Source organism: Melanerpes formicivorus, unplaced genomic scaffold (genome assembly GCF_026170545.1).
Source record: "Melanerpes formicivorus ecotype bairdi unplaced genomic scaffold, bMelFor1.0.p_v2 SCAF_3, whole genome shotgun sequence".
NCBI lineage: Eukaryota > Metazoa > Chordata > Aves > Piciformes > Picidae > Melanerpes > Melanerpes formicivorus.
This window is the reverse complement of record NW_027142355.1, coordinates 27,366,945-27,392,342: the sequence shown is the minus strand read 5'-3', so window position 1 is coordinate 27,392,342 and position 25,398 is coordinate 27,366,945. Positions and strand designations below refer to the sequence as shown.

Genomic DNA, 25,398 nt, shown 5'->3' with positions numbered 1-25,398 from the left:
GAGGAGGAAACCTTCACCCTGAGGGTGGTGAGACCACAGTGCCCCCCACCAGCCTGGCTCCCGCTGCTGGGAGGGCTCTGGAATCACAGAATGGGTGAGGGTGGAAAAGACCCTGAAGATCATGCAGCCCAACCACCATCCCAGCACTGCCAGGGCACCACCAGACCAATCCCCTCATGCACCACATCTCCAGGGATGGGGACTCCTCCCCTGCCCTGCCCAGCCTGGACAGCCCTCAAGGGCAAGAAATTGTTCCTCATGTCCAACCCGAACCTGCCCCGGGGCAACCTGAGGCCACTTCCTCTTGTTCAATCACACGTTCCTTTGGAGAAGAGCCCAGGCCCCAGCTGGCTAAGGGCTCTCCTCAGCCTCCTTTGCTGCAGGTTCTTTAGAATAAACCTTTATTTAGAATAAATCAAACCAGGTTGGAAGAGACCTTCAAGATCATCGTGTCCAACCCATCAACCAATCCAACCCACCCAAACAGCTAACCCATGGGTTAGCTACTCCTCAAAACTTGTCCAGACTGCTCCCCAGCTTTATTGCTTGTCTGAACCTGCACCAGCCCTTCAACGTCCGAGTAAAAGGCACAAGGTGGGGAAAGAGGAAAGAGAAGAGCAAGAGGAGGGAGCGCCCGCCCCTGGGAAGAGCGCCCGCCCCTGCGCCCTCGCCGCCCTTTTCCCGCCATCCTCGTGGCCAGCCCCTTAGCGGTCCCTATCGCGCATGCGCGTTGTGCAGCGACTCCCCTGAAGACCGCCGCGGGGGCGGGGTCGTCGTCCGGCGCGCGCCTGAGGACGTGGCGCTTTCCAGCCAATCAGAGCTCTAATTCCCGCCCCTCGGCGGGCTAGTGGGCGGGGCCTGGCAGCAGTGAGGGGGCGGGGCCGAAGGGGCGGGGATGTGGGCGGAGGGCACAGCAGGGGCGGGCCGAAGCTCGGATGGGCGGTGGAATTTACCAATCAAAAGGCAGAGTCCCACGGCGGGGGAGGTGGAGCCTCACTGTGATTGGCTGGAAGAGGAAGAGCGCGGGGGGCTGTGCGGCGTGGCGCGGCGCCTACTTCCGGTCAGTGGAGCGGTTTGAGGAGAACGGGCGGCGGCGCGGCTCCCGGTCACGGTGAGGGACGGGATGGGCCTGATTGGACTGGGGGTGACTCTAGGTCTGGCTGGCGGCGTGGGGCGGCTCTTGGGTGAGGGCAGCGGCCGGTCCTGCTCCGGCGGCCCCAGCAGGGCAGCGGGAACGTGGCACCGGGCCTGGTCGCCATGGGAACAGGAGGAGCAGCATCCCTAGGTTCTGTCTCCTAGGCCGGTTCTATGGGGCTGCTGGGCTCCTGCTGTCCATCAGGAGCTCCGGGCTGGGCAGGTGTCCCGTCTGGGCTGCGGCCTGCACCGGGATCAGTGGCGGAGAGGGCACGCTCAGCTAAAGCGGGGGGTGAGCTGGAGTAGGAGAAGACCCTGTGGGGAGAACTGGGGGTGAGGAGACGACTTCCCACTTCCCTTGGCCTCCGAGATGGCTTTTCTATTGGTTTTCGATCTGGTCTGTCTATTGGTCTCTTCATTAAGCTCCTAAATAGCCTGTCCGTGGGCCTCCAAACTAGCCCCCTAACTAGCCTGTCCTTTGGCCTCCTAACCACCCTCCTGATTAGACTCTTCTTTAGCCTCCTATCCAGCTTCCTAATTATCCTCTTCCTTAACCTCCTAATTAGCCTCTCCATTAACTTCCTAACTGACCTTCTAAGTAACCTCTTCATTAACCCCCTAATTAGCTTCTTTACTAGCCTCTTCATTGAACACCTAACTAGCCACTTCATTAGCCTCCTGACTACACCCCTAACTGGTCTCTCCATTAATCTCCTGATTTGCTCCCTAACTAGATCCTTAACCAGTCTCTTTAAGAAGTTCCTAATTAGCCCCCTAACCAGCCTCTCCCTTAGCCTCCTAACTGGCCTATCTGTTAGCCCCCTACCATCATTAGCCTCTTTATAGGCCTTCCAGGTAGCCTCTTAACTAGCTACTTGCCCTCCTAATTAGCCACTTAACTAGCACCTTAACCTCTTAACTAACACCAGAACACAACCCTCATTAACCCACCACCACCCTCCCTTTGTGCCCTCCTGCCATGGCAGCCTCTCATCCTTGGCCACCATTTGTCACCACCACCCCGTGATGGAGCTATGCCACCCCCACCTCAACCTGCCATTGGTCCTGTACTGGTTTTGTGGTGGGGTTAACTGGTTGAGGAGAGAGGTGGACATCATCCAGCCCAAAACCTGGTAATTACCAACCCTGAGGAACGTCTGGGAGTCAATCCCCATTGCTTGAGCAGCTGGTGGGCAGCAGAAGCTGGTACTGCTGGGGTTTAACTGGGAATTAACTGGTTTATGGTGTTGGTTTTACCCTCAGAGGTGAGGTTGGTCACCTGCCCAGCTCCTGGTGTGACGCCAAGATCCATGTTTGAGGTCAGGTTGTCCCTTTTTTCTCATCTCCTGGCCACTGGCTGGAGATAAAATCAGGGCATTCCCGCCCCATTCCAGGTCACTCTGTGCTTTAGGCCAGGATCAGCAGGAGCCTGGGTAGGTCCTTGCTGATGGCACCTGCTCAAAACCACCAAGACTCTGGTCTAACACAGAGAGGTCCCTCAAACCAGCCTCCTGAGTTGTCCTCTTCCTGAGGTCACAGCTGGGCCAGATTGCAACAAAGGTGGCCAGGATTTGAGGATTTTGGACATAGCCTGAGCTTGGATCATTCCAGGAATCATTTTTCACCTCCCCCTTTGCTTTCTGATCCTGGTGCTGCTGCAGCTCCATCCATGTGGTCAAAATGTGATGTGGTGGCTTCAAACCATGAGGGGATGGGGATGGAACAATCCCAGGAGGATTCCAAGTAGTCCTCACCTCATAAAATCCATGAGGAGCTTCTGTGGTGCTGGTTTTCTCCTAAACTGGGACATTTTGGGCTTGGAGTTATCTTGGTGGCACTTCCTGAGTAGGTTTGTGTCCATCAAACATCCCAGCATCCAAACTGGTGGCTCATGGTGCTGATGTTCTTCCAGCATTCACATCCATTCTGACGCTACAACATGTCTGTAGTTTTCCTTCAGCTGGATTATTCCCAAACTCCCAGTTTGCCTTCCCCCTGCCTTCCCCCTGCCTTCCCCCTGCCTTCCCCCTGCCTTCCCCCTGCCTTCCCCCTGCCTTCCCCCTGCCTTCCCCCTGCCTTCCCCCTGCCTTCCCCCTGCCTTCCCCCTGCCTTCCCCCTGCCTTCCCCCTGCCTTCCCCCTGCCTTCCCCCTGCCTTCCCCCTGCCTTCCCCCTGCCTTCCCCCTGCCTTCCCCCTGCCTTCCCCCTGCCTTCCCCCTGCCTTCCCCCTGCCTTCCCCCTGCCATGACTGGAAATGACCCAGGGTGTGCCCAGGTGGCTAAGAAGGCCACCAGCATCCTGGATGGATCAGCAATGATGTGGCAAGCAGGTACAGGGCAGGGAGTGTCCCCTTGGCCTGGGCACAGGTGAGGCCACACCTTGAATCCTGGGGTCAGTTTTGGGGCCCTCACTCCAAAAAGGACACTGAGGGCCTGGAGCAGGTCCACAGAAGGGCAACAAAGTTGGGGAAGGGTCTGGAGAAGAAGGAGAAGGCTTGGGAACTTGTGAGGAACCTGCTCATCGACCCTCTTGCCCCAATAACCGCTGCTCATCGACCCTCTTGCCCCAATAACCGCTGCTCATCGACCCTCTTGCCCCAATAAGCGCCGCACATCGACCCTCTTGCCCCAATAAGCGCCGCACATCGACCCTCTTGCCCCAATAAGTGCCACACATCGACCCTCTTGCCTCAATAAGCGCCGCTCATCAACCCTGGTGCCCCAATAACCGCCGCTCATTGACCCTCTTGCCCCAATAAGCGCCGCTCATTGACACTGGTGCCCCGATAACCGCTGCCCATTGTCCCATTTGCCCCAATAATCGCCACACATCCACCCATTTGCCCAATTAAGCGCCACTCATCGACCCATTTACTCCAATAAGCGCCGCTCATCGACCCTCTTGCCCCAATAAGCGCCACACATTTACCCTCTTGCCCCAATAACCGCCACCCATTGTCCCATTTGCCCCAATAATCGCCACACATCCACCCATTTCCCCAATTAAGCGCCGCTCATCGACCCTCTTGCCCCAATAAGCGCCACACATTTACCCTCTTGCCCCAATAACCGCCGCTCATCGACCCAGGTGCCCCAATAACCGCCACCCATTGTCCCATTTGCCCCAATAATCGCCACACATCCACCCATTTCCCCAATTAAGCGCCGCTCATCGACCCTCTTGCCCCAATAAGCGCCGCTCATCGACCCTCTTGCCCCAATACCCGCCGCTCATTGACCCATTTGCCCCAATAACCGCCGCTCATTTACCCTCTTGCCTCAATAACCGCCGCTCATCAACCCTGGTGCCCCAATAACCGCCGCCCATTGTCCCATTTGCCCCAATAACCGCCGCTTATCGACCCTCTTGCCCCAATAACCGCCGCTTATCGACCCTCTTGCCCCAATAACCTCCGCTTATCGACCCTCTTGCCCCAATAACCACTGCTCATCAATTCATTTGCCCCAATAACCACTGCTCATCGACCCCCTTGCCCCAATAACCGCCGCTCATTCACCCATTTGCCCCAGTAACCTCCGCTCATCGACCCATTTGCCCCAATAACGTCCGCTCATCAACCGTGGTGCCCCAATAACCGCTGCTGATCGACACATTTGCCCCAATAAGCACCGCTCATCAACCCATATGCCCCAATAACCACCGCTCATCGACACTGGTGTCCCAATAACAGCTGCTCATTGACCCTCTTGCCCCAATAACTGCCGCTCATCGACCCTCTTGCCCCAATAACCGCTACTCATTGACCCATTTGCCCCAATAAGCGCCGCTCATCGACCCTCTTGCCCCAATAACCGCTGCTCATCGACCCATTTGCCCCAAGAAGCGCCGTTCATTGACCCTGGTGCCCCAATAACCGCAGCTCATTGACCCTGGTGCCCCAATAACCGCCACCCATTGTCCCCTTTGCCCCAATAAGCACCGCTCATCAACCCATTTGCCCCAATAACCACCACTTATCGACCCACTTTGCCCAATAACTGCCGCTCATTGACCCTTTTGTCCCAATAACTCCCGCTTATCGACCCTGGTGCCCCAATAACTGCCGCTCATCAACCCTCTTGCCCCAATACCCGCCACTCATCAACCCTGGTGCCCCAATAACCGCTGCTCATTGACCCATTTGCCCCAATAACCACCACTCATTTACCCTCTTGCCCCAATAACCGCCGCCTATTGTCCCCTTTGCCCCAATAACCACCGCTTACCAACCCACTTTCCCCAATAACTGCCGCTCATCGACCCTTTTGTCCCAATAACTCCCGCTTATCGACCCTGGTGCCTCAATAACTGCCACTCATCGACCCTCTTGCCCCAATAACCGCCGCTCATCAACCCTGGTGCCCCAATAACCGCCGCCCATTGTCCCCTTTGCCCCAATAAGCACCGCTCATCGACCCATTTGCCCCAATAACCACCGCTAATTGACCCTGGTGCCCCAATAACCGCCGCTCATCGACCCATTTGCCCCAATAACCACCGCTTATCAACCCACTTTCCCCAATAACTGCCGCTCATCGACCCTTTTGTCCCAATAACTCCCGCTTATCGACCCTGGTGCCTCAATAACTGCCACTCATCGACCCTCTTGCCCCAATAACCACCGCTCATCAACCCTGGTGCCCCAATAACCGCTGCTCATTGACCCATTTGCCCCAATAAGCGCCGCTCATTGACCCTCTTGCCCCAATAACCGCTGCTCATCGACCCTCTTGCCCCAATAACTGCCGCTCATTCATCCATTTGCCCCAGTAACCTCCGCTCATCGACCCATTTGCCCCAGTAACGTCCGCTCATCAACTGTGGTGCCCCAATAACCGCTGCTCATTGACCCATTTGCCTCAATAAGCGCCGCTCATCAAGCCATATGCCTCAATAACCGCCGCTCATCGACGCTGGTGTCCCAATATGCGGCACTCATTGACCCTCTTGCCCCAATAACCGCCGCTCATCAACCCTCTTGCCCCAATAATCGCTGCTCATCGACCCATTTGCCCCAATAATCGCTGCTCATTGACCCTCTTGCCCCAATAACCACCGCTCATCGACCCATTTACCCCAATAACCGCTGCTCATTGAGCCATTTGCCCCAATAACCACCGCTCATCGACCCATTTGCCCCAATAAGCGCCGCTCATTGACCCTCTTGCCCCAATAAGCGCTGCTCGTCGACCCCTTTGCCCCAATAACCGCTGCTCATTGACCCTCTTGCCCCAATAAGCGCTGCTCGTCGACCCATTTGCCCCAATAAGCGCCGCTCATCAACCCTCTTGCCCCAATAAGCACGGCTCATCGATCCATTTACCCCAATAACCGCCGCTCATCAACCCTGGTGCCCCAATAACCGCCGCTTATCGACCCATTTACCCCAATAACCTCCGCTCATCACTGCTGTTGCCCCTGTAACCCCTGTTTACTGCTCATTTGCCCCCAATAGCTGCTATTGATTATTTGTCCCAATAACCTCTATTAATTGACCATCTTGTCCTCATAATTCTCCTGATTTCACGTTTTGCTCTAAGAAGTGTCAATCATTTTGCTTTGATAATCTTTGGTTTTGGTTTCTCTTTGGTTTTTCGCTCTAATAATCTGTTTAAGTTGATATATTCTGCCCAGCTAGTCTGTGCTGAATTAATCTTTTGGTCCAGATAATCTCTGTTAGTTGATAATTTTGCTCAGATAGCCTGTAGTTAATTATTTATTTTGCCCAGATAGTCTTTACTAATTGATCACTTTGCCCACGTGTGTGTTAATTATTAATTTTGCTCAGATAGTCTGTGGTTTATTGATCCTTTTACCCACAGTACCTCTATTAATTGATTGTTTGGCCCATCAAATCCCTGCTTTGCCCAGATAGCCGCTATTAATTGATCGTTTGGTCCAGATAACCTCTCTTGCTTGATCATTTGGCCAACAGAATCCCTATTTTTGCCCTGATAGCCTCTATTAATTGATCATTTGTCTCAGATAACTTCTATTAGTTGACTTTTATACCCATCTAATCCTTATTTTTGCCTTGGTGACCACTATTTGATAATTTTGATCAGGAAACCCCTTTTAATTGATCATTTGGCCCACATAAGCTCTATTAATTGATCATTTTGATTGGATAATCTACATTAATTGACCATTTGGCCCATAGAATCCCTATTTTTACCCTGATAACCTCCATTAATTGATCATTTTGATCAGGTAGCCCCTATTAGTTGCCCATTTTGAGCAGATAACTTCTATTAATTCTTCATTTGCCTCATCTAGTCCCTATTTTTGCCCAGATAACCTCTATTAATCAGCCATTTGACCCAGATAACTCTATTAATCCACCACTTCCCCCCATTTTGGATGTCAGACTTCCAGTCTGTGCCCCCTAAAACCACCATCCTGAGTCTCCAGCCCCTCACAACTGCTTCCTTGTGTCCCATAGGTGCTTCCAAACCACGATGACGCTCCCTCAGCTGCTTCTCTGCCTCTCCCTCTCCATGCTCTGCATCTCCAGCAAGCCCACTGAGAAGAAGGACCGAGTCCACCATGACCCCCAGCTCAGTGACAAGGTCCATGATGATGCCCAGAACTTTGACTATGACCATGATGCCTTCCTGGGTGCCGATGAGGCCAAGACCTTCGATCAGCTCACGCCAGAGGAGAGCAAGGAGAGGCTTGGGTAAGGAATAGAGCCCCAAAGGGTGTGTTGGGAGCCCCAAAAGAGTCACTTTGGAGACCTCCAAAGTGCCCCTTTGGGGATCCAAAATTACTAATTTGGAGTCTCTCCAAAGGGCCTGTTTGGAACCCCCAAAGTGGAAGTTTGAATCCCCCCAAAAGCACCCCTTTGGGGATCCAAAATTACCAATTTGGAGTCTCTCCAAAGGGCCTGTTTGGAACCCCCAAAGTGGAAGTTTGAATCCCCCAAAAAGTGCCCCTTTGGGGATCCAAAGTTGCCAGTTTGGAGCATCTCCAAAGGGCCTGTTTGGGCCCTCCTCACCCCAAATAGACCACCAGTGTGGGCCACCCCCCAAAAGCACCGGTGTGGGGCCCCAAAGTGATCATTTGGGCCCCCAAAAAATGGCAGTTTAGGGGCCCCAAAGTGCCTATTCAGTGCCAAAATAAAACTGTAATTGAGGAGGTGTAGGTGGCCACAGACATCACCCTGGTCCTCATCCATGTCTTCTTTCACCTCATCTGGTGGAGGACAACCTCACCTAGACCCTTTCCAATCTCATTTTAAGGCCAAAAGAGCTGCAATTGAGTGGCCACCACAGCTGCCGACAGTCACTCAGCACCTCTCCGGCTCCTCCTCTCTGGAGACTTTGCTTAAGGTCACTGTGGCCTATTCCAACCATGGACATTTCCCTTCTAAGCACCAAAACTCCACCAAATCTCCCCCCAAAGCATGGATGAAGATCAGCTGTTTGTTCTTTGCTGTTCACAACCCAACCTTCCCTGCTCTCCAGTTACATACTGGGCAGTGGGGAGGGGTTGCTGGTGGCGTTCTTCCCGGTTGAGAAGCAGCTGGTCCCGGCGTGGAGCCACAAATTAGCCCAAAACAGAACATCTCTTCAACAAACTTGGTGGTTTGGTTTGTTGTGTTTTTTTTTCCCCCCTTCTCCTGCCACCTGTGGACACAAGACGTGGGGGTGGGCAGCAGCTGCCGGCGCAGTTGTTCATGTTTGGCTTAAAAAGGCTTTAAAATCTGGGAGGGGTTTGGCCCTGCTGAGATGATTCTGGAAGTTCTCAAGGGCTGTGCTGAGCTTGGCTTGGCCATTGGCGTGCTCCTGAAGATTTGGGCTGAAGGGCTTGCTTGTTAATACTTGGACTCGAGGATCTTCAAGCTGTTTCCCAAGGATGAATCTACAGATAACTTTGATTTAGATCATGGCCCTGCTGAGATGGTTTTGGAAGGCCTTGAGGGCTGTGTTGAGCTTGGCTTGGCTGTTAGGGTGCTCCTCAAGACGCTGGGCTCAGCCCACGCCAGGCCTTGCTCGTTAACAGTTGGACTTGATGATCTTCAAGCTGTTTTCCAATGACTTAAATCCATAAATCTAGAGATAACTTTGGTTTAGATCATAGCCCTGATGAGATGATTTCAGAAGGTCTTGAGTTGTGCTGAGCTTGGCTTGGCCATTGGGGTGTTCTTCAAGATTCTGGGCTGGAGGATTTGATTGTTAACGGTTGGACTTGATGCTCTTAAAGCTGTTCCCCAAGGATGAATCTATAGATAACTTGGATTTTGATCATGGCCCTCATCATGTGGCTCTGGTGAGATGGTTTTGGAAGGCCATGAGGGCTGTGCTGAGCGTGGCTTGGCTGTTAGGATGCTCCTCAAGACACTGGGCTGAAGGATCTGCTTGTTAATTGTTGGACTTGATATTCATGCTGTTTTCCAGTTATTTTAATCCATAAATCTAGAGGGAAGTTTTGATTTTGCTCATCAAAACCATCTTCTGATGGTCCAAACTGCCTCTGAACTTTTCACTTTTACCTGTTTTCCTGGGTTTGTGGAAGCCATAGGCTCATGGAATCATTAAGGTTGGAAAGGACCTTTAAGATCAGGGAGTCAGCTCTGCTCTGACAGAGTCTTTGTCTCACTAGAGTGAAGTTTTATCATGGGATCAGAGAATTATTTGGGTTGAAAGGACCTTTCAAGGTCACCTACTCCAACTCCCCTGCAGTCAGCAGGGACATCCCAACTAAATCAGGGTTTTCCCCCACACGCACTTTGGGGACTCTAAACTGGGTGAGAAAAGCCCATTTTGAGGGCTGGATCCAGGACAAGCAGCCCTTCATTACCTCTAAAACTACAAACCAAGTGGCACTGGGTGGCTTTTATGGAGGGAATCAGATAAAATCTCCCGTTCTGCCCCTTAAACCAGGAGGGGAAGGTGCAGCTCCAGCTGCAGAGAGCAGCTCCGTGTTGTCCACCCTCCCTTCCCAGCGCTGTTTTCCTGACCCCGTGGGCTCTCTCCACGGCTCCAGGGTTGTAAATTCCATTGTTCTGCTGAGTTATCTGCTGGGGAGAAAAAAAAAAAAAAGAACAGAAAAGCTGGCAGCAGGAGCAGGGCTGGGTCAGAATTTCCACTCAGGGCTTTGAATTTCCACCCAGGGCTGTTTCAAGCTGCTCCAGGCCTTGACACAAACCAAGCTGCTGCTTTGTTTTTTCGGTTGGGTTTGTTGGTTCTCTTTGGTTGGGGTTTTGTGGGGTTGGTTGTTTTTTTTTTGAGCCAGAGGTAAATTCATCACATTTTCCTGTTGGATAAATCCCTTTATTAATGCAGAAAGATTAATTCATTACATTTTTAATAGCTGCTGGAAGGGCCCAGAGAGCTCTGGTTCCAATCTTGCCCAGCTCAGCTCTTCTCACTTCCTTCTTTTTGGGGATTTCAGGGTGGCCTCCTGTGCTCTGCCTCAGTTTTCTTGCTGATTTAGGGGGATATTCCCAGATTTCCTTGCTGGTTTAGGGGAGCCTTCTGTGATTTTTCTTTTCCCTGCTGGTTCAGGGGAGCATTCTGATTTTCCCTGCTGGTTCAGGGGAGCATTCTGATTTTCCCTGCTGGTTCAGGGGAGCATTCTGATTTTTCCCTGCTGGTTCAGGGGAGCATTCTGATTTTTCCCTGCTGGTTCAGGGGAGCATTCTGATTTTTCCCTGCTGGTTCAGGGGAGCATTCTGATTTTCCCTGCTGATTTAGGGGAGCATTCTGATTTTTCCCTGCTGGTTTAGGGGAGCATTCTGATTTTCCCTGCTGATTCAGGGGAGCATTCTGATTTTCCCTGCTGGTTTAGGGGAGCATTCTGATTTTCCCTGCTGGTTTAGGGGAGCATTCTGATTTTTCCCTGCTGATTCAGGGGAGCATTCTGATTTTTCCCTGCTGATGCAGGGGAGCAGTCCATGATTTGCCTGGTGATTTAGGGGTGTCTGCTGATGTTTTTTGGAAGCATTCCATGCTTTTCCTGCTGAGCAAACAGGATCTTTGCTGGCAGCTGGTGCAGTGATGGAACATCTGCTGCTGCCCCTTCAACCTGGCGCAAGTTTTGGGCCAAAACTGCTTAATTTGACTAAAAATCAGGAGGGTTTTTTATTTTGGGGGGGGTGGAAACCAGGCTGGGAGCATCTGGTTTCACCAGTAAGCTGAAAGTTGTGACATTTTAACTATCCTGAAGCTAATTAATGGGGGAAGCTGCTCTGATGTGACATCTCAGTCTGCTGCCCCACTTAAAAACCTTTCCTGGACATCCTCACCAACTGCCAGTTTGGAGCCCCCCAGAATTGCCAGTTTGTTTGGGGAGCCCAGAAAAATGGTGATTTGTGGCACAAGAAATGGTAGGTTTGGGCCCCAAACATGGCCATGTAGGGCCTAAAAAGCACCAGTTTGGGGGCCCCATAAGCGGCCATTTAGGACCCAAAGAGTGGCAGTTGGGGGGAGGGGGCAAACCCCAGCCATTTAAGGCCTAAGAAGGGGCAGTTTGGGGGCCCACAAATGGTGGTTTGTGGCCAAGAAATGTCCTTTTTTGAGCCTAAAAAGTGCCATTTTGGGGGTCCAAAAAGTGGCCATTTGGGGTCTAAAAGGTATCAGTATCACAGTATCAGTCAGGGTTGGAAGGGACCACAAGGATCATCTAGTTCCAACCCCCCTGCCATGGGCAGGGCAGGGACACCCCACACTAGATCAGGCTGGCCTGATCCAGCCTGGGCTTAAACACCTCCAGGGATGGGGCCTCAGCCACCTCCCTGCACAACCCATTCCAGGGCTTCACCACTCTCATGGGGAAGAACTTCCTCCTCACATCCAGCCTGAATCTCCCCACCTCCAGCTTCATTCCATTCCCCCTAGTCCTATCACTACCTGAGAGCCTGAGCAGCCCCTCCCCAGCCTTCCTGTAGGCCCCCTTCAGATACTGGAAGGCCACAATGAGGTCACCTGGGAGCCTTCTCTTCTCCAGACTGAACAGCCCCAACTCCTTCAGTCTGTCCTTGTAGGAGGTACCAGTTTGGAGACCCAAAAGTGGCAGTTGGGGGCCCAAAAGTGCTTGTGTGTGGGCCCCAAAATGGCTTCTTGGGGCTCCAATTCCTTGTTCCAGGACACCCTTGGGAGGAATGAGTTTGGGGCATGAAGTAGCACTTCCCAGCTCCACCAGTGGCTGATTCCTCATCATTCTGGGGTGAAAAAAGGTGACCCAAATGGTGTCCCCTCGGCCCTGTCACCTCTTTGTTTGGCTTTGGTGACACCAAAATCCTGGGGTGGGTCAGAGAAGCAGCTGGGGAAATTCCTGCTGGGAAAACCCCTTGTAGAAGTAAAAACAAATACTTCAATGTTTTTTTCCCTAGTGTGATCCCAGCTCTTTTCACCTTTCTTTCTTTGGTTTTGGGAGCATCCTTCATGTCCCCAAACTGGTTTAGCTTCTTCAAAGCACTTCTGGAGCAAGCAAACCTTCTTTTTTTGGGGGTGGTGGTGGTGGTGTGGTTGGGGGAAGGGTGTTCCAGTGTCCTGTTTGTGTTTGATTTGAACCAAAAGAAATGTGGGAATGGAGAGGTTTGTGGGGATTGAAGCTGCTGTCTCCTAAAATTCCTGAAAATTTGAGTGAAGAATGATGGAATTCAGTGACAAATTTCACTTTTCAAAAGGAAAAAAAAACTCAATGCTGATGTGGAGCAAGTGAAGCATTCTTGGGCTGTGATCCCTGGGATGGAATCTCACTCAGTGATGAAAACCCAGGCGTGAAGCTCCCGGTGCCCACTTTACAAACACCTCAGCTGCTCCTAGGAGTAAACCCTGAGGAGGAAAGAGCCCCAAATTGCAGCCCAGCTCCCCTCCCCAAGCCTCCTGGCCAGCATCTGCCCGTGGCTCTGCATTCCTGCCAGAGGCTTTTCCTTGCAGCTGCTGCTAAAAATACCAGAGGCACGCGGCCCTCACTCCCTAAACCCACCCTGAAGCTCCAGTTTCTCTCTTGGGAATGGGTGGGATCTGACATGGAGTGGGTTCTGACACTGGTGTTACTGGGCCTACTGGGGTTGAGTTGGCTTTGCTGGGCTTGGGTGTTCAAAAGGGGCCAAGGTTTGGTCCTTATTTGCCCTTGGCTTTTTTTAAGGTGAATCGGATGTTCAGGTGGGTTGAGATGCTCAACTGGGTGTTCCTCGAGGGTCAGCCATGAAATCTGTCCTCTGAAATTCCAAATTCCTGGAGAAAACAAAGTCTGAGTGGCCCCAGAGTGCTTTGTGTTGCCCTGGTTTTAAGGACAGCCTGTGCACAGCAAGCTCACCATGCCCACGCTCTTCTTCGTGTCCCCCCAGGAGACCCCCCAGCACCACTGCTGCAGGGCGTCCCACTGGGAAGCAGTTCCTTGGAGAAGGACATGGGAGTGCTGGTTGACAACAAGTTTGCCATGAGCCACCAATGTACCCTTGTGCCCAAGAAAGCCAAGGGTCTCCTAGGGAGCATGCAGAAGAGTGTGGCCAGCAGGTCAAAGGAGGTTCTCCCCCTCTACCCTAATGAGGCCACATCTGGAGTCCTGGATCCAGTTCTGGGCTCCCCACTTCAAGAGAGACTGGGAACTACTGGAGAGAGTCCAGTGGAGGGCATGAAGATGCTGAGGGGCCTGGAGCATCTCTGTGAGGAGGAATGGCTGAGAGCCCTGGGACTGTTGAGCCTGGAGAAGAGCAGCCCCAGAGGGGATCTGCTCAATGCTCAGCAAGAGCTAAGGAGCTGTGGGGGCCAAGAGGATGGAACCAGACTCTGGTCAGTGGTGCCCAGTGACAGGACAAGGCCCAAGAGGCACAAACTGGAACCCAGGAGGTTCTATCAGGTGCAACTTGTTGGTGGAGCCAAGGTTGGCTTCTGTTGTTGACTACCTTGAGCTGCTGGTTCTGGAACACCTTCTGATCCTCCAAACCAGAACTGTGTTTCTCTCGAGTGGCTCAGGGTTAGAATAGAATAAACCTTTATTAGAATAAACCAAACCAGGTTGGAAGAGACCTTCAAGATCATCATGTCCAACCCATCAACCAATCCAACCCACCCAAACAGCTAACCCATGGCACCAAGCACCCCATCAAGTCTCCTTCTGAACACCTTCAATGACGGCGACTCCACCACCTCCCCAGGCAGCCCATTCCAATGGGCAATCACTCTCTCTGTATAGAACTTCTTCCTAATATCTAACCTGAACCTCCCCTGGCGCAGCCTGAGACTGTGTCCTCTTGTTCTGGTACTGGGTGCCTGGGAGAAGAGACCATCATCAGCCTGTCTACAACCTCCTTTCAGGTAGTTGTAGAGAGTGATAAGGTCACCCCTGAGTCTCCTCTTCTCCAGGCTAAGCAGCCCCAGCTCCCTCAGCCTCTCCTCGTAGGGCTTGTGTTCCAAACCCCTCACCAACTTTGTTGCTCTTCTCTGGACTCGTTCCAGCAAGTCAACCTCCTTCCTAAACTGAGGGGCCCAGAACTGGACACAGTACTCGAGGTGTGGCCTAACCAGTGCAGTGTACAGGGGCAGAATGACCTCCCTGCTCCTGCTGGCCACACTGTTCTTGATGCAGGCCAGGATGCCATTGGCCCTCTTGGCTGCCTGGGCACACTGCAGGCTCATGTTCATCCTACCATCAACCAGCACCCCCAGGTCCCTCTCTGCCTGGCTGCTCTCCAGCCACTCTGACCCCAGCCTGTAGCACTGCATGGGGTTGTTGTGGCCAATGTGCAGAACAACATTGGTTGGGACTAAACTCCATTTTGGGGTGTCTGTGGTCACAAGGTTGGCTTCTGTTGACGAGCACCCTGAGCTGCTCACTCTGGAACACCTTCAGATCCTCCAAATCAGAGCTGTGTTTCTCAAGTGTTTCAGGGCTGGGACTAAACCCCATTTTGGGGTGTCTGTGGTCACCAGGTTGGCTTCTGTTGACGAGCACCCTGAGCTGCTCACTCTGGAGTGCCTTCACATCCTCCAAACCAGAGCTGTGTTTCAAGTGTTTCAGGGTTGGGACTAAACCCCATTTTGGGGTGTCTGTGGTCACAAGGTTGGCTTCTGTTGATGACCACCCTGAGCTGCTCACTCTGGAACACCTTCAGATCCTCCAAGCCAGAGCTGTGTCTCGAGTGGCTCAGGGTTGGAACTAAACCCCATTTTGGGGTGTCTGTGGTCAAAAGGTTGGCTTCTGTTGATGACCACCCTGAGCTGCTCACTCTGGAACACCTTAAGATCCTCCAAGCCAGAGCTGTGTTTCTCAAGTGTTTCAGGGTTGGAACTAAACCCTGTTTTAGGGTGTCTGTGGTCACCAGGTTGGCTTCTGTTGATGACCACCCTGAGCTGCTCACTCTGGAACACCTTCAGATCCTCCAAATCAGAGCTGTGTTTCTCAAGTGTTTCAGGGCTGGGACTAAACCCCATTTTGGGGTGTCTGTGGTCACCAGGTTGGCTCCTGTTGCCGAGCAGCGCCCTGGGCTGCTGGCTCTGGAATGCCTCGAGGTCCTGCTGAGCTCGTGTCGCTTTTCCTTCTAGCTGGCTTCTCTTCTCTTCTACGTTTCCCACAGAAAGATTGTAAGTAAGATAGACGAAGACAAAGACGGGTTTGTAACGGTGGAGGAGCTGAAGGACTGGATTAAATTTGCCCAAAAGCGGTGGATTTACGAGGACGTAGAGCGTCAGTGGAAAGGCCACGACCTCAATGAGGACGGCCTCATATCTTGGGAGGAGTATAAAAATGCCACCTACGGCTACATCTTAGGTAGGTCTCGACCCTTGGGATGGATCCCCCCAAACCGTGGCTTGAACCTTGCTGTTTTGTTTTTGTAGAGTGATTGTAGATAAGATAGACACGGATAAGGATGGGTTGGTGACCGAGGGGGAGCTGAAAGCCTGGATTAAGAAGGCCCAGAAGAAATACGTGTATGACAGTGTGGAGCGGCAGTGGCAGGACTTTGACATGAACCAAGATGGATTTATCTCCTGGGATGAGTACAGGAACGTGACATACGGCACTTACCTCGGTAAGAGGCACGGTGTCCGGCCTGGTGGTGGGCTCTGGGCAACAAAGCAGAGGTGTGGGGCAGCTTCTCACTCAACCTCAAAAAGCCTCACCTTCCAAAAGAGAGCCCAAGATGGTCTGCTGAGGGCAATGTCTCCTCCACAGCTGCCTTTTGAGGGCAGTAATCTGCTTCAAATTGACCTTTTAATGGCAGTAATCTGCATGAAACTGACCCTCTGAGGGGAAAAAAAATCTACTTCAGATTGACATTCTGAGGGCGTTAAGATCCAAACTGACCTTTTAATGGCAATAATAGGCTTCAAACTGACCTTCTGAGGACAATAATCTGCTCCAAATTGACCTTCTAACGGCAATAATCTGCTTCAAACTGACCTTCTGAGGGTAATAATCTGCCCCAAATTGATGACCTGAGGGCATTAAAGTCCAAATTGGCCTCCCAAGGGCAATAGTCTCCTCAAACTGACCTTCTGAGGGCAGTAATTGGCTTCAAACTCGCCTTCTGAAGGGAAAAATCTCTGAATTCACCACCTGAGGACAAAAATCTCTCCCCAGGTGACCTCCTGAGGGCAATAACCTGCTCTGAACTGATCTCCTGAGGGCAATAATCTCCTCAAACTGACATTCTGGAGACAATGATTTTATCTAAATTGATCTTCTGAGGGCAATAATCTGCTCCAAATTGACTTTCTGAGGGCATTAAAGTCCAAGCTGACTTTATAATGGCAATAATATTCTCTGAATTGACTTTCTGAGGGCAAAAAATCTTCTCTGGCTTGACCTCCCCAGGGCAATAACCTCCAAATTGATCTTCTCAGGGCAGCAATCTTTCTTGCCTTGCCCTTCTGAGGGCCACTGTGTCCTCAAATTAACCTTCTGAAGTGCAGTAGTCTGCAAAGTGACCTCCTGAGGGCCACAGTTTCCTCCATATTGCCCTTCTGTGGGCCATAATCTCCAAAGTGACCTTTTGATTGCATTCCTGAAGGACAATCTGAGGCAAAAATAAAAAAGTGGGAAAAACCCCCAAGGTGATGTTCACCACCACATTGCTTTGTACCTCTGCTTTACTGCCACACTTAGTGATAATCAGCTCAAGCCCTCAGTGATGTGATGAAAAGCTCAGAGGGGGTGTTGGGGCTTTACCTTCCTTCCAGCACTGGAAGATACCTGTAGGAAGACCTCTTTCTTTTCCTCAGTCCATGAAGGCCTTTAAACAGAGAGGCTTTAAATCCCTTCTTGGAGCCCTGTGTGGACACCTTGGTTTTACCACCCATCCTGCCAGTAGCTTTCCACCCCAAAACTGGTCGATTTACTTTTGGGGCTTTGGGTGTTTTTTTGGCCCCACACATTGGGTCAGCAGCTCTGTGAGGACCAAAATCACCCCTTGAATGCTGAAGGCAGGAGAAGTTCTTCTGGGGTTAAGCTGCTGGAGAAGCAAGCCTGGTTCCTCTGCCAGTTGTTCCCTTCTCCTGGCACGCCAGACATATACGGAGCGATGAGCTACAGCTCCAAAGCATGAAATAAAGTTTTAATTCCCTAAATATTGCCAAAGATGGAGGTATGGGGGCTGCTGCCTCATCCATCTCCTCTCACAGCTTCTTTTTTACGAGTGCTTGGAAGCTTTCTGTGCTGGTGGCTGAGGCAATCAGCTCCTCAAGGCCATGTTGGGTCTTACTGAGCTTCTGAGACACCCCCCCCCACCCCCCCAGGGTTTGGGCAGGTTCTTACTAAGCCCCCTCTTTCCTCATTAATTAGTGTAATTAATGGAGAGACACATAAAGCTCAGGCTGTCTGCCCCTTCACAGCTGGAGAAGAAGTTCTATGACCCTTGGAACAAGGAGAGAAGGTCCCAGGAGGGTTTTCCCCACACTTTTTTGGAGTCTTTGTGGTGGGCCTGATGACCTGAAGGGGTAGAATGATAAATGTTCCCCCCACACACACTTAATGAGGGGGAAAAGCCTTAATGAGGTGAAGCCTTAATGAGAAAAAGTGTTGAAGGTCATGTCAGGTGGTACTTGGAGCAACCAGGCCTAGTGGAAGATGTCCCTGCCTATGGCAGGGGGTTTGGACCTCATTGGTCTTTAAGGTCCTTTCCAACCCAAACTGCTCTGAGAATACATGGGGGGAAAAACAACCCTGAATGAGTAAAAACCTGAATGAGAAAATCATTTCTCCAGCCTCATTACTAAGAGATGGAGGCACCTGGCCTTGGTGCTGCTGTGAAGATGCCCCCAGGCTCAACCAAGTGCTCCTGGAGCTGCTGCTAGAGCCCCCTTATTGCAGCTCCTCCATCCTTTTGTCCTTCTCAAGCACTGAGAAGATCCCAACCACCTCATCCCTTGGCTCCACGCTCCCTTTTCTCTTTTTTTTTTTGAAGCAGCAGGAATTACTCTTCCCCAGCTCCTTTCTGCTGCCAACCCTCCTGTGTCCCCCTCCACCAACCTCTCCCCCTCCCTTCTCCAAGCTGGAAATGCCTCTGGAGATGCCTCAGAAGAAGTTGACTCACAGCCAAGGGGCTGGGCCGATGCCTTCAGCGCGTTCCCAACGGTGCGGGGGGGAGCTGAGGCACCACCCTGCAGGACTGCTGGAGCCAGGATTTGTGGAAGGCTGTAGGAGTTTTGTCATCCCAATGAAATGCTGATGGGAGCTGGGAGTGGGGGGGAGGGAGGGTATTTTTTGGCTGAGATGGTTAATTGGGTTGTACCCAGGATCCAGTTGGGTCTGAGAACTTCTTCTGAGGCTCAAAATCCTCCTTTCTGTGAGGAGAACAAAAATAGGGAGTGACAAACACCCCAAAACTTCACCTTAAAGTGAACCCCCACACACACACACACACACACACTTAAAACCTCCTTAAAAATAAGAATGTAATCATCATCATCATCATCTTTTTTTGTCCATCAGCCTCACTTCTCATGAATCCACAACCATTTCTGCTGCTCACAGCAGGAGGGTGCAGAAGTTGGGGCTCACCCTGCAGACCCCAAGTTCTTTCCCCTCCAACCACCCCAGAAAACATTTCAGGGAGTGAAGGAAAAAAAAAAGCCAAGAAAGGTGATTTTGGGTGGGTTTAACCCTGTTGGAGCAGTCTGAGCTTAGCTCCCCACCCAATTCACCCCAAATCACCTCTGCTCAACCAGTCGCTTCCAGCCCCAAGTGCCACCAACCAAAGCTGCTCTGGAGGGGCTCGGTTGTCCTCACCCAGCTTTCAGCGCAGGCCGCTGCTCAAGGTGGGGGTAGGATGGGAGCGCTGAGGTTTGCTCATGTCCTGGAGCTGCCTTCAGATCAAATCATCTCTTCTTTAAAGCTTGGCCAGCAGCAGGTCCTCTCCAGAGCCACCTAATCCCCCACCACCTTTTGTCCTGGGTGTAAATAGAGATGGGCCGGAGCCTTTTTTTAGACCGGCTCTGGCTCTGGCTGAACTTCACCCCCACCAGGCTTCAACCACCTCCTCCCCACAGTGATCTTTGGGAGTAGAAGAGCCCAGTTCTGCTCTCCTCAGGCTTATCTCTAGCTGGGGGCTGTATCTAGAGGCCATTTGTGGCCAGAGACATTCCCGCTGCGGGGGAGGTTGGGCTGGCTTTGAAGCCGCCCCGGCAGCGAGGAGCGAGATCTCCTTACACATTCTCCTCCAAAAATAGCTCAGGCTCAGCCACCAGCCAAAAAAAAACCCTCCCAGCCCTGGCTCCTAGGGGCATCTTTCCTGGGAATGTTGGTGTCCCACAGCTGCTGGCTGATCTTCCACCTCTTCCTCCTGGCAGAGGAGGGGCGGGAGGGAGGTGGTGGCCACCGAGATCTGAAATTTAGGCTGCTGTGGCAAAGTATTGGGAGGTTGAGGAGCTTGCGGTTGGCTTGAGCTGGAGTTTGAGGTTAGACTGAGCTTCAGTTTAGGTTGAGGTTGGGACTAGTTGGAGGAAGTTGAGGTTGGGTTGAGGAGATTGAGGCTGGGCTGAGGATATTGAGCTTAGTTTGAGGAGCTTGAGGTTGGCTTGAGCTGGAGTTTGAGGTTAGACTGAGCTTCAGTTTGGGTTGAGGTTGGGACTAGTTGGAGGAAGTTGAGGTTGGGTTGAGGAGATTGAGGCTAGGCTTGGGGATACTGAGCTTCATTTGAGGAGCTTGAGGTTAGACTGAGGTTGGGTTGAGGAGGTTGAGACTGGGTTGAGGAAGTTGGGGTTGGGTTGAGGAAGCTGAGGTTGGGTTGAGCTGGAGCTTGAGGTTAGATTGGTCTTGAGGCTGGGTTAAGTAGGTTAACATTTGAGCTTGAGACTGGGGTGAGGGGGGTTTGAGGCTGGGGTGAGGGGAGTTTGAGGCTGGGGTGAGGGGGGGTTTGAGGCTGGGGTGAGGGGGGGTTTGAGGCTGGGGTGAGGGGAGTTTGAGTCTGGGGTGAGGGGGGTTTGAGGCTGGGATGAGGAGGCTGAAGTTGGACTGAGGTTCTTTTGAGGAAGTTGGGCTGAGGAGTTTAAGGAGGTGGAGGTTGACGTGAGGAGGTTGGGTTGAGGAGTTTAAGGTTGAGGATGTTGAGGTTGGGTTGAGGGGGTTGAAATGGGTTGAGAGGGACCGTGGGCCATCTCCCCTTGCCCAAGCTGACCTGGGGTGCTGCCTCTTGCCCTCTCGTGCCCAGATGACCCCGACCCCGACGATGGCTTCAACTACAAACAGATGATGGTGCGGGACGAACGCCGCTTCAAGATGGCCGACAAGGACGGAGACCTGACTGCCACCAAGGAGGAGTTCACTGCTTTCCTGCACCCCGAGGAGTACGACTACATGAAAGACATCGTCGTGCAGGTGGGCCCACGGCTGCTCCCACTCAGAGCGTGGTGCTTGTGGCAAAGAAAGGGTTGGAAATGGGCCTGGCCCCCAGAAACGGTCCTGTGGCAGGGTGGCCTCAAGGAGATATGGATCTGAGATGGTTGTGGAGGGAACAAATGTGGGTTTGGGGTGGGGGTTATGACAGTCGTTGCAAAGAGGTGGGGGGGGGGGAGGTGCCCCGAGTTTGGCCTACTACCATCTGGTCCTTGCAGGGGGAGGTTTAGGCTTGATCTTAGGAAGAAGTTCTTCACAGAGAGATTGCCCGTTGGAATGGGCTGCCCAGGGAGGTGGTGGGGTCAGCATCCTGGAGGTGTTTAAGAAGAGGCTGGATGAGGAACTTAGTGCCATGGACTAGTTGATTAGATGGTGTTGGGTGATAGGTTGGACTTGATGATCTTGGAGGTGTCTTGCTGCCTGGTTGATTCTGTGATCTCCTCCTTGCAGGAGACCATGGAAGACATCGACAAGAACGGGGATGGCTACATTGACCTGGAGGAGTACATTGGTGAGGCTCTGCCACCAGGTCACCCCCGGCACAGCCTCTGGGAGGGTGGAGGGGTCGACGTGGATCCCACCCTTGGAGATGTGGGATGGTGGAGGTGTCAGCAGCTGAGCACTGTGTGTCTTGCAGGTGACATGTACAGCCACGATGGTGATGCAGATGAGCCCGAGTGGGTGAAGACAGAGAGGGAACAGTTTGTGGAGTTCCGTGACAAGAACCGGGATGGCAAAATGGACAAGGAAGAGACCAAGGACTGGATCCTTCCCTCGGACTATGACCATGCCGAGGCTGAGGCACGGCACCTTGTCTATGAATCTGACCAGAACAAGGTGAGGTGGCTCCTCACAGGGGCTCCAGGGGGGTTTTGAGGAGCTGAGGCGGGAGAAATGGGGTGAAATAGCAGAAGCTGGGCTGAGAGAAACCTTGTGAAGTTCAACCAGGGCAAGTGTAGGGTCCTGCACCCATGGAGGAACACCCCCCTGCAGCAGTACAGGGGAGGGATGACCTGCTGGGAAGCAGCTCCATGGAGAAGGACCTGGGGTGCTGGGGGAGGAGTTTCCTGTGAGCCAACAATGTGCTCTGCTGGCCAAGAAGGCCACTGGTCCCCAAGGGTGCATGAAGAAGGGCGTGGCCAGCAGGTCAAAGGAGGTTCTTCTGCCCCTCTGCTCTGCCCTAGGGAGGCCACAGGTGGAGGCTATGATGCTGGAACATTCTCTGTGAGGAGGAAAGGCTGGGAGCCCTGGGGCTGTTGAGCCTGGAGAAGAGCAGCCCCAGAGGGGATCTGCTCAATGCTCAGCAAGAGCTAAAGGAGCTGTGGGGGGCAAGAGGATGTGTCCAGACTCTGGTCAGTGGTGCCCAGTGATAGGACAAGGGGCAATGGGCACAGAGTGGAACCCAGGAGGTTCCATCAGGAGCAACTTGTTGTCTGTGAGGGTGGTGGAGCCCTGGAGCAGGTTGCCCAGGGAGGTGGTGGAGTCTCCTTGTCTGCAGAGCTTCCAACCCCCCCTGGCCATTGTGATTCTGGGCAAGCTGCTGTGGGTGCCACTGCTGGAGCAGTGAGGTTGGCCTAGGTGATCCCCAGAGGTCCCTTATACCCCTACCATGGTGAATTTTTGAGATGACTCCACGAATTTGGTTCTTTGGGGTTTGTTTTCCAGGATGGGAAGTTGACCAAAGAGGAGATCGTGGAGAAGTACGACTTGTTCGTGGGGAGCCAGGCCACGGACTTCGGAGAAGCCTTGGTGCGGCACGATGAGTTTTGAGGGCAGAGGCCTCTCCTCCAGTAATTTATTTTCTACCATTTCTGGGCTGATCAGAAGAAAACTTGTTGGGTTTGGTTTGGGTTTTTTTTTTTGGTTGGTGTTGTTGGTTTGGTTTGGCTGCTGAGACTCTTCGTGCAGGCCATCAACCACCCAATCCCTTCCCCCTCCTCATCCTGGTTTTATTGCTTTTCTTCCCGACCGGATGAGGAGCAGTTGAGGACCCCACCACCACCTCCTCCTCCTCCTGACTCTTTGAGGGGGTGTGTTGGTTGGGTTTTTTTGTTGTTGGGTTTTTGTTTGTTTGTTTTACCTAGATTCACATGGGTTTTTTGTGGGGGGGTCTTATCAAGCTTGGGTTAGTTTTGTATCTTGGTTCCACCAGAAGAAATGTGTCTGCTGACAGGGTAGAGCAAAGACAACGCTCCCCCTCCCCTTCCTCCCTGCCCTCCATCAACACCAAATTGGACAAATTGATCAAAACTAAGGGGGGGGGGGGGTGAAAGAAAACCCCAAACCAAACCAAAACACAAACTTGAAGCCAGTGAACAATGAGGCCAGATGGTTTGCTTTGGCCAAAAATGAAGCTAAGAGGTTGAGGGTTTGGGCCAAAAGAAAATCAAGAAGTTGATTTTTATTTTCCTGAGGGGCTAAATGAAACCAAGAAATTAGGTTTTGGTCAAGAGAAAGCCAAGAGGTTGAGTTTGGGGCCAAAATAAACCCAGGAGGTTGAGTTTTGGTCAAGATAAATCCAAGAGGTTGAGTGTTTGGGGCCAAAATAAACCCAGGAGGTCGATTTTGATCAAGATAAAGCCAAGGGCTTGGTTTCTTGGCCCAAAATAAAACCAAAAAGGTTGATTTCTGGCCCAAGTAAATGCAAAAAGTCAATTTTGGAGCCAAAATAAAGCAAAGGCTTTGATATTAATTTGGTTTTTTTTTGGCCAAAATAAAGCCAAGAGGTTGAGTTTTGGGCTTGAAATTAAACCAGGAGGTGGAGTTTTGGGCCAAACTAAACCTGAAAGGTTGATTTTGGTCAAGATAAAGCCAAGAGCTTGATTTTTTTTTGTTTTTTGGCCCAAAAATAAACCCCAAAATGTTGATTTGGGGCCCAAAATGAAGTCAGTGGTTGGCTTTGGGCCCAAAATAGATCCAAGGCGTTGAATTTTGGGCCCAAAATAAACCCTGGAGGTTGAGTTTTTTTTTGGGGGGGGGGGGGCAAAATCAAATCAAAATGTTGAGTTTTGGCCCCAAATAAAGCCAAGAGGTTGATTCTGGGCCCCAAAATAAAATGAAAGGGGTTGAATTTTGGGCCAAAAGAAAACCCAAAACGTTGGATTTGGGGCTAAAATAAAGCCAAGATGTTGAATTTTGGGCCGAAACGGAGCCAGGAGGTTGATTTCTTGTTGGGCCCAAAATGTAGACTAAAGGTTGATTTGAGACCCGAAATTCAACCAAAAGGTTGAGTTTGGGGCCTCTGTAGAGGCAGGGGCTTGATTTGGGGGCCAAAATAAAGCCCAAGGGGGTTGATTTTTGGGGCCCAAAATAAAGACACAAGGTTGATTTGGGCCCCAAAATTCAAGCGAGAGGTCTATTTTTTTGGCCCAAAATAAAGCCAGGAGGTCGACTTTTGGCCCAAAATAAAGCCAAAGGGGTTGATTTTTTGGAGCCCAAAAATGGCAGGCAAAAGTTTATTTGGAGGCCTGAATAAACCCAAGTTGATGGTTGGCCCAAAACCTGACCCAAAGCCACCACTGAAGCTGAGTCAGGCCGGGTTTAGCCCCAACCTTACCCGCCCCAACCTTACCCGCCCCAACTCCGCTTCGTCCAGCCCCAAAAGTGCCTTGATTCCACCCAACCTGGCTGTGGAGGAGGGATGGGAAGCGGTGGGGGTGGGGGGATGCCTGAGCTCCCCCCACCTCCCCCTTCCCCCATGAAATTACTCAAGTATTAATTAGTTTTATTCATATTCATCTCCTGCTTATCTGGTGTGACCACAGCCCAGGCTCTGCCCCAGCGTTACTCAGAGCTTGGTGTCTCCAACCCCCCTTTATTTTTTAACCCCCTTTTTTTACCCTTACATTAGGGTTCCAAGCACCATTTTAACCCTTTTCCCCCCATTTTTATCTCCTGGAACACCCCCACCCCACCCCCTTTTTGCTCTGCATTGACTCCAAATGGAGTCAGCTGGGATTGGAGTGGTGACACCAGGAAAACCCCAGAATCCTTCACCTTTTCCAGCCTTTTTCCCCCCAAAAGACTTTATGGGAGCATTAATGATGTCAGACACTAATTTGTCCCCTCCCCTGCAAAGTGGGGCTCACCCCCCACATTTCCCCCCCCCCCCCAACCCCTCGAGATGTTTATCCTGGGGCTGGTTCAGTTTCGGTCCCTTTTGGTGTAAACGAAGCTCAATAAAAGCTGTTTACAGTCACCCCACCCAATTCTGCCCTTTTTAGCCCTAAAATGTGGGATGTGGGTGGGGGGTGGCCCCCCTGCCCCACAAGTTGGATCCTAAACCAGGTGGGTGTGGGAGGGGTCCGACTGTGGGGCTGAGGTGTCCTAGGGTGGCCTTTGGGGGTCTGGAGGGGTTGGGTCCTGCCTTTGTGACCCCCCTTGCCCCAAGGAGGGGGGGCTCAGACCCACCCTTGCCCCACAGATGAGGGGCTCAGAACCACCTCAGCCCCATGGATGGGGGGCTCAGACCCACCCCAGCC

General features: G+C 52.1%; 1 protein-coding gene across 2 annotated transcripts; it reads left to right on the top strand.

Moving 5' to 3' along the window:
* The first annotated feature begins 1,047 nt into the window (after positions 1 to 1,047).
* CALU (calumenin) lies at positions 1,048 to 25,120 on the top strand. Of its 2 annotated transcripts, none has more exons than XM_068169567.1 (7): positions 1,048 to 1,111; positions 7,575 to 7,811; positions 15,922 to 16,115; positions 20,733 to 20,899; positions 21,368 to 21,428; positions 21,555 to 21,754; positions 22,583 to 25,120. In XM_068169567.1, the coding sequence occupies exons 2-7, from the start codon at positions 7,591 to 7,593 to the stop codon at positions 22,685 to 22,687; spliced, it is 948 nt and encodes a 315-aa protein (XP_068025668.1). In that variant the 5' UTR covers positions 1,048 to 1,111; positions 7,575 to 7,590; the 3' UTR covers positions 22,688 to 25,120. The 2 variants fall into 2 exon arrangements, with proteins under 2 accessions (XP_068025668.1, XP_068025667.1); XM_068169566.1 differs by lacking the exon at positions 15,922 to 16,115 and adding an exon at positions 15,660 to 15,853.
* The last annotated feature ends 278 nt before the right edge of the window (positions 25,121 to 25,398 follow it).

Excerpts from the sequence above, each read along its gene's own strand:
- CALU (XM_068169567.1), top strand. The coding sequence starts at position 7,591 with ATGACGCTCCCTCAGCTGCTTCTCTGCCTCTCCCTCTCCATGCTCTGC. Across the intron at positions 16,116-20,732 it reads GACATACGGCACTTACCTCG|ATGACCCCGACCCCGACGAT; the intron begins GTAAGAGGCACG and ends TCTCGTGCCCAG. Across the intron at positions 20,900-21,367 it reads TGAAAGACATCGTCGTGCAG|GAGACCATGGAAGACATCGA; the intron begins GTGGGCCCACGG and ends TCCTCCTTGCAG.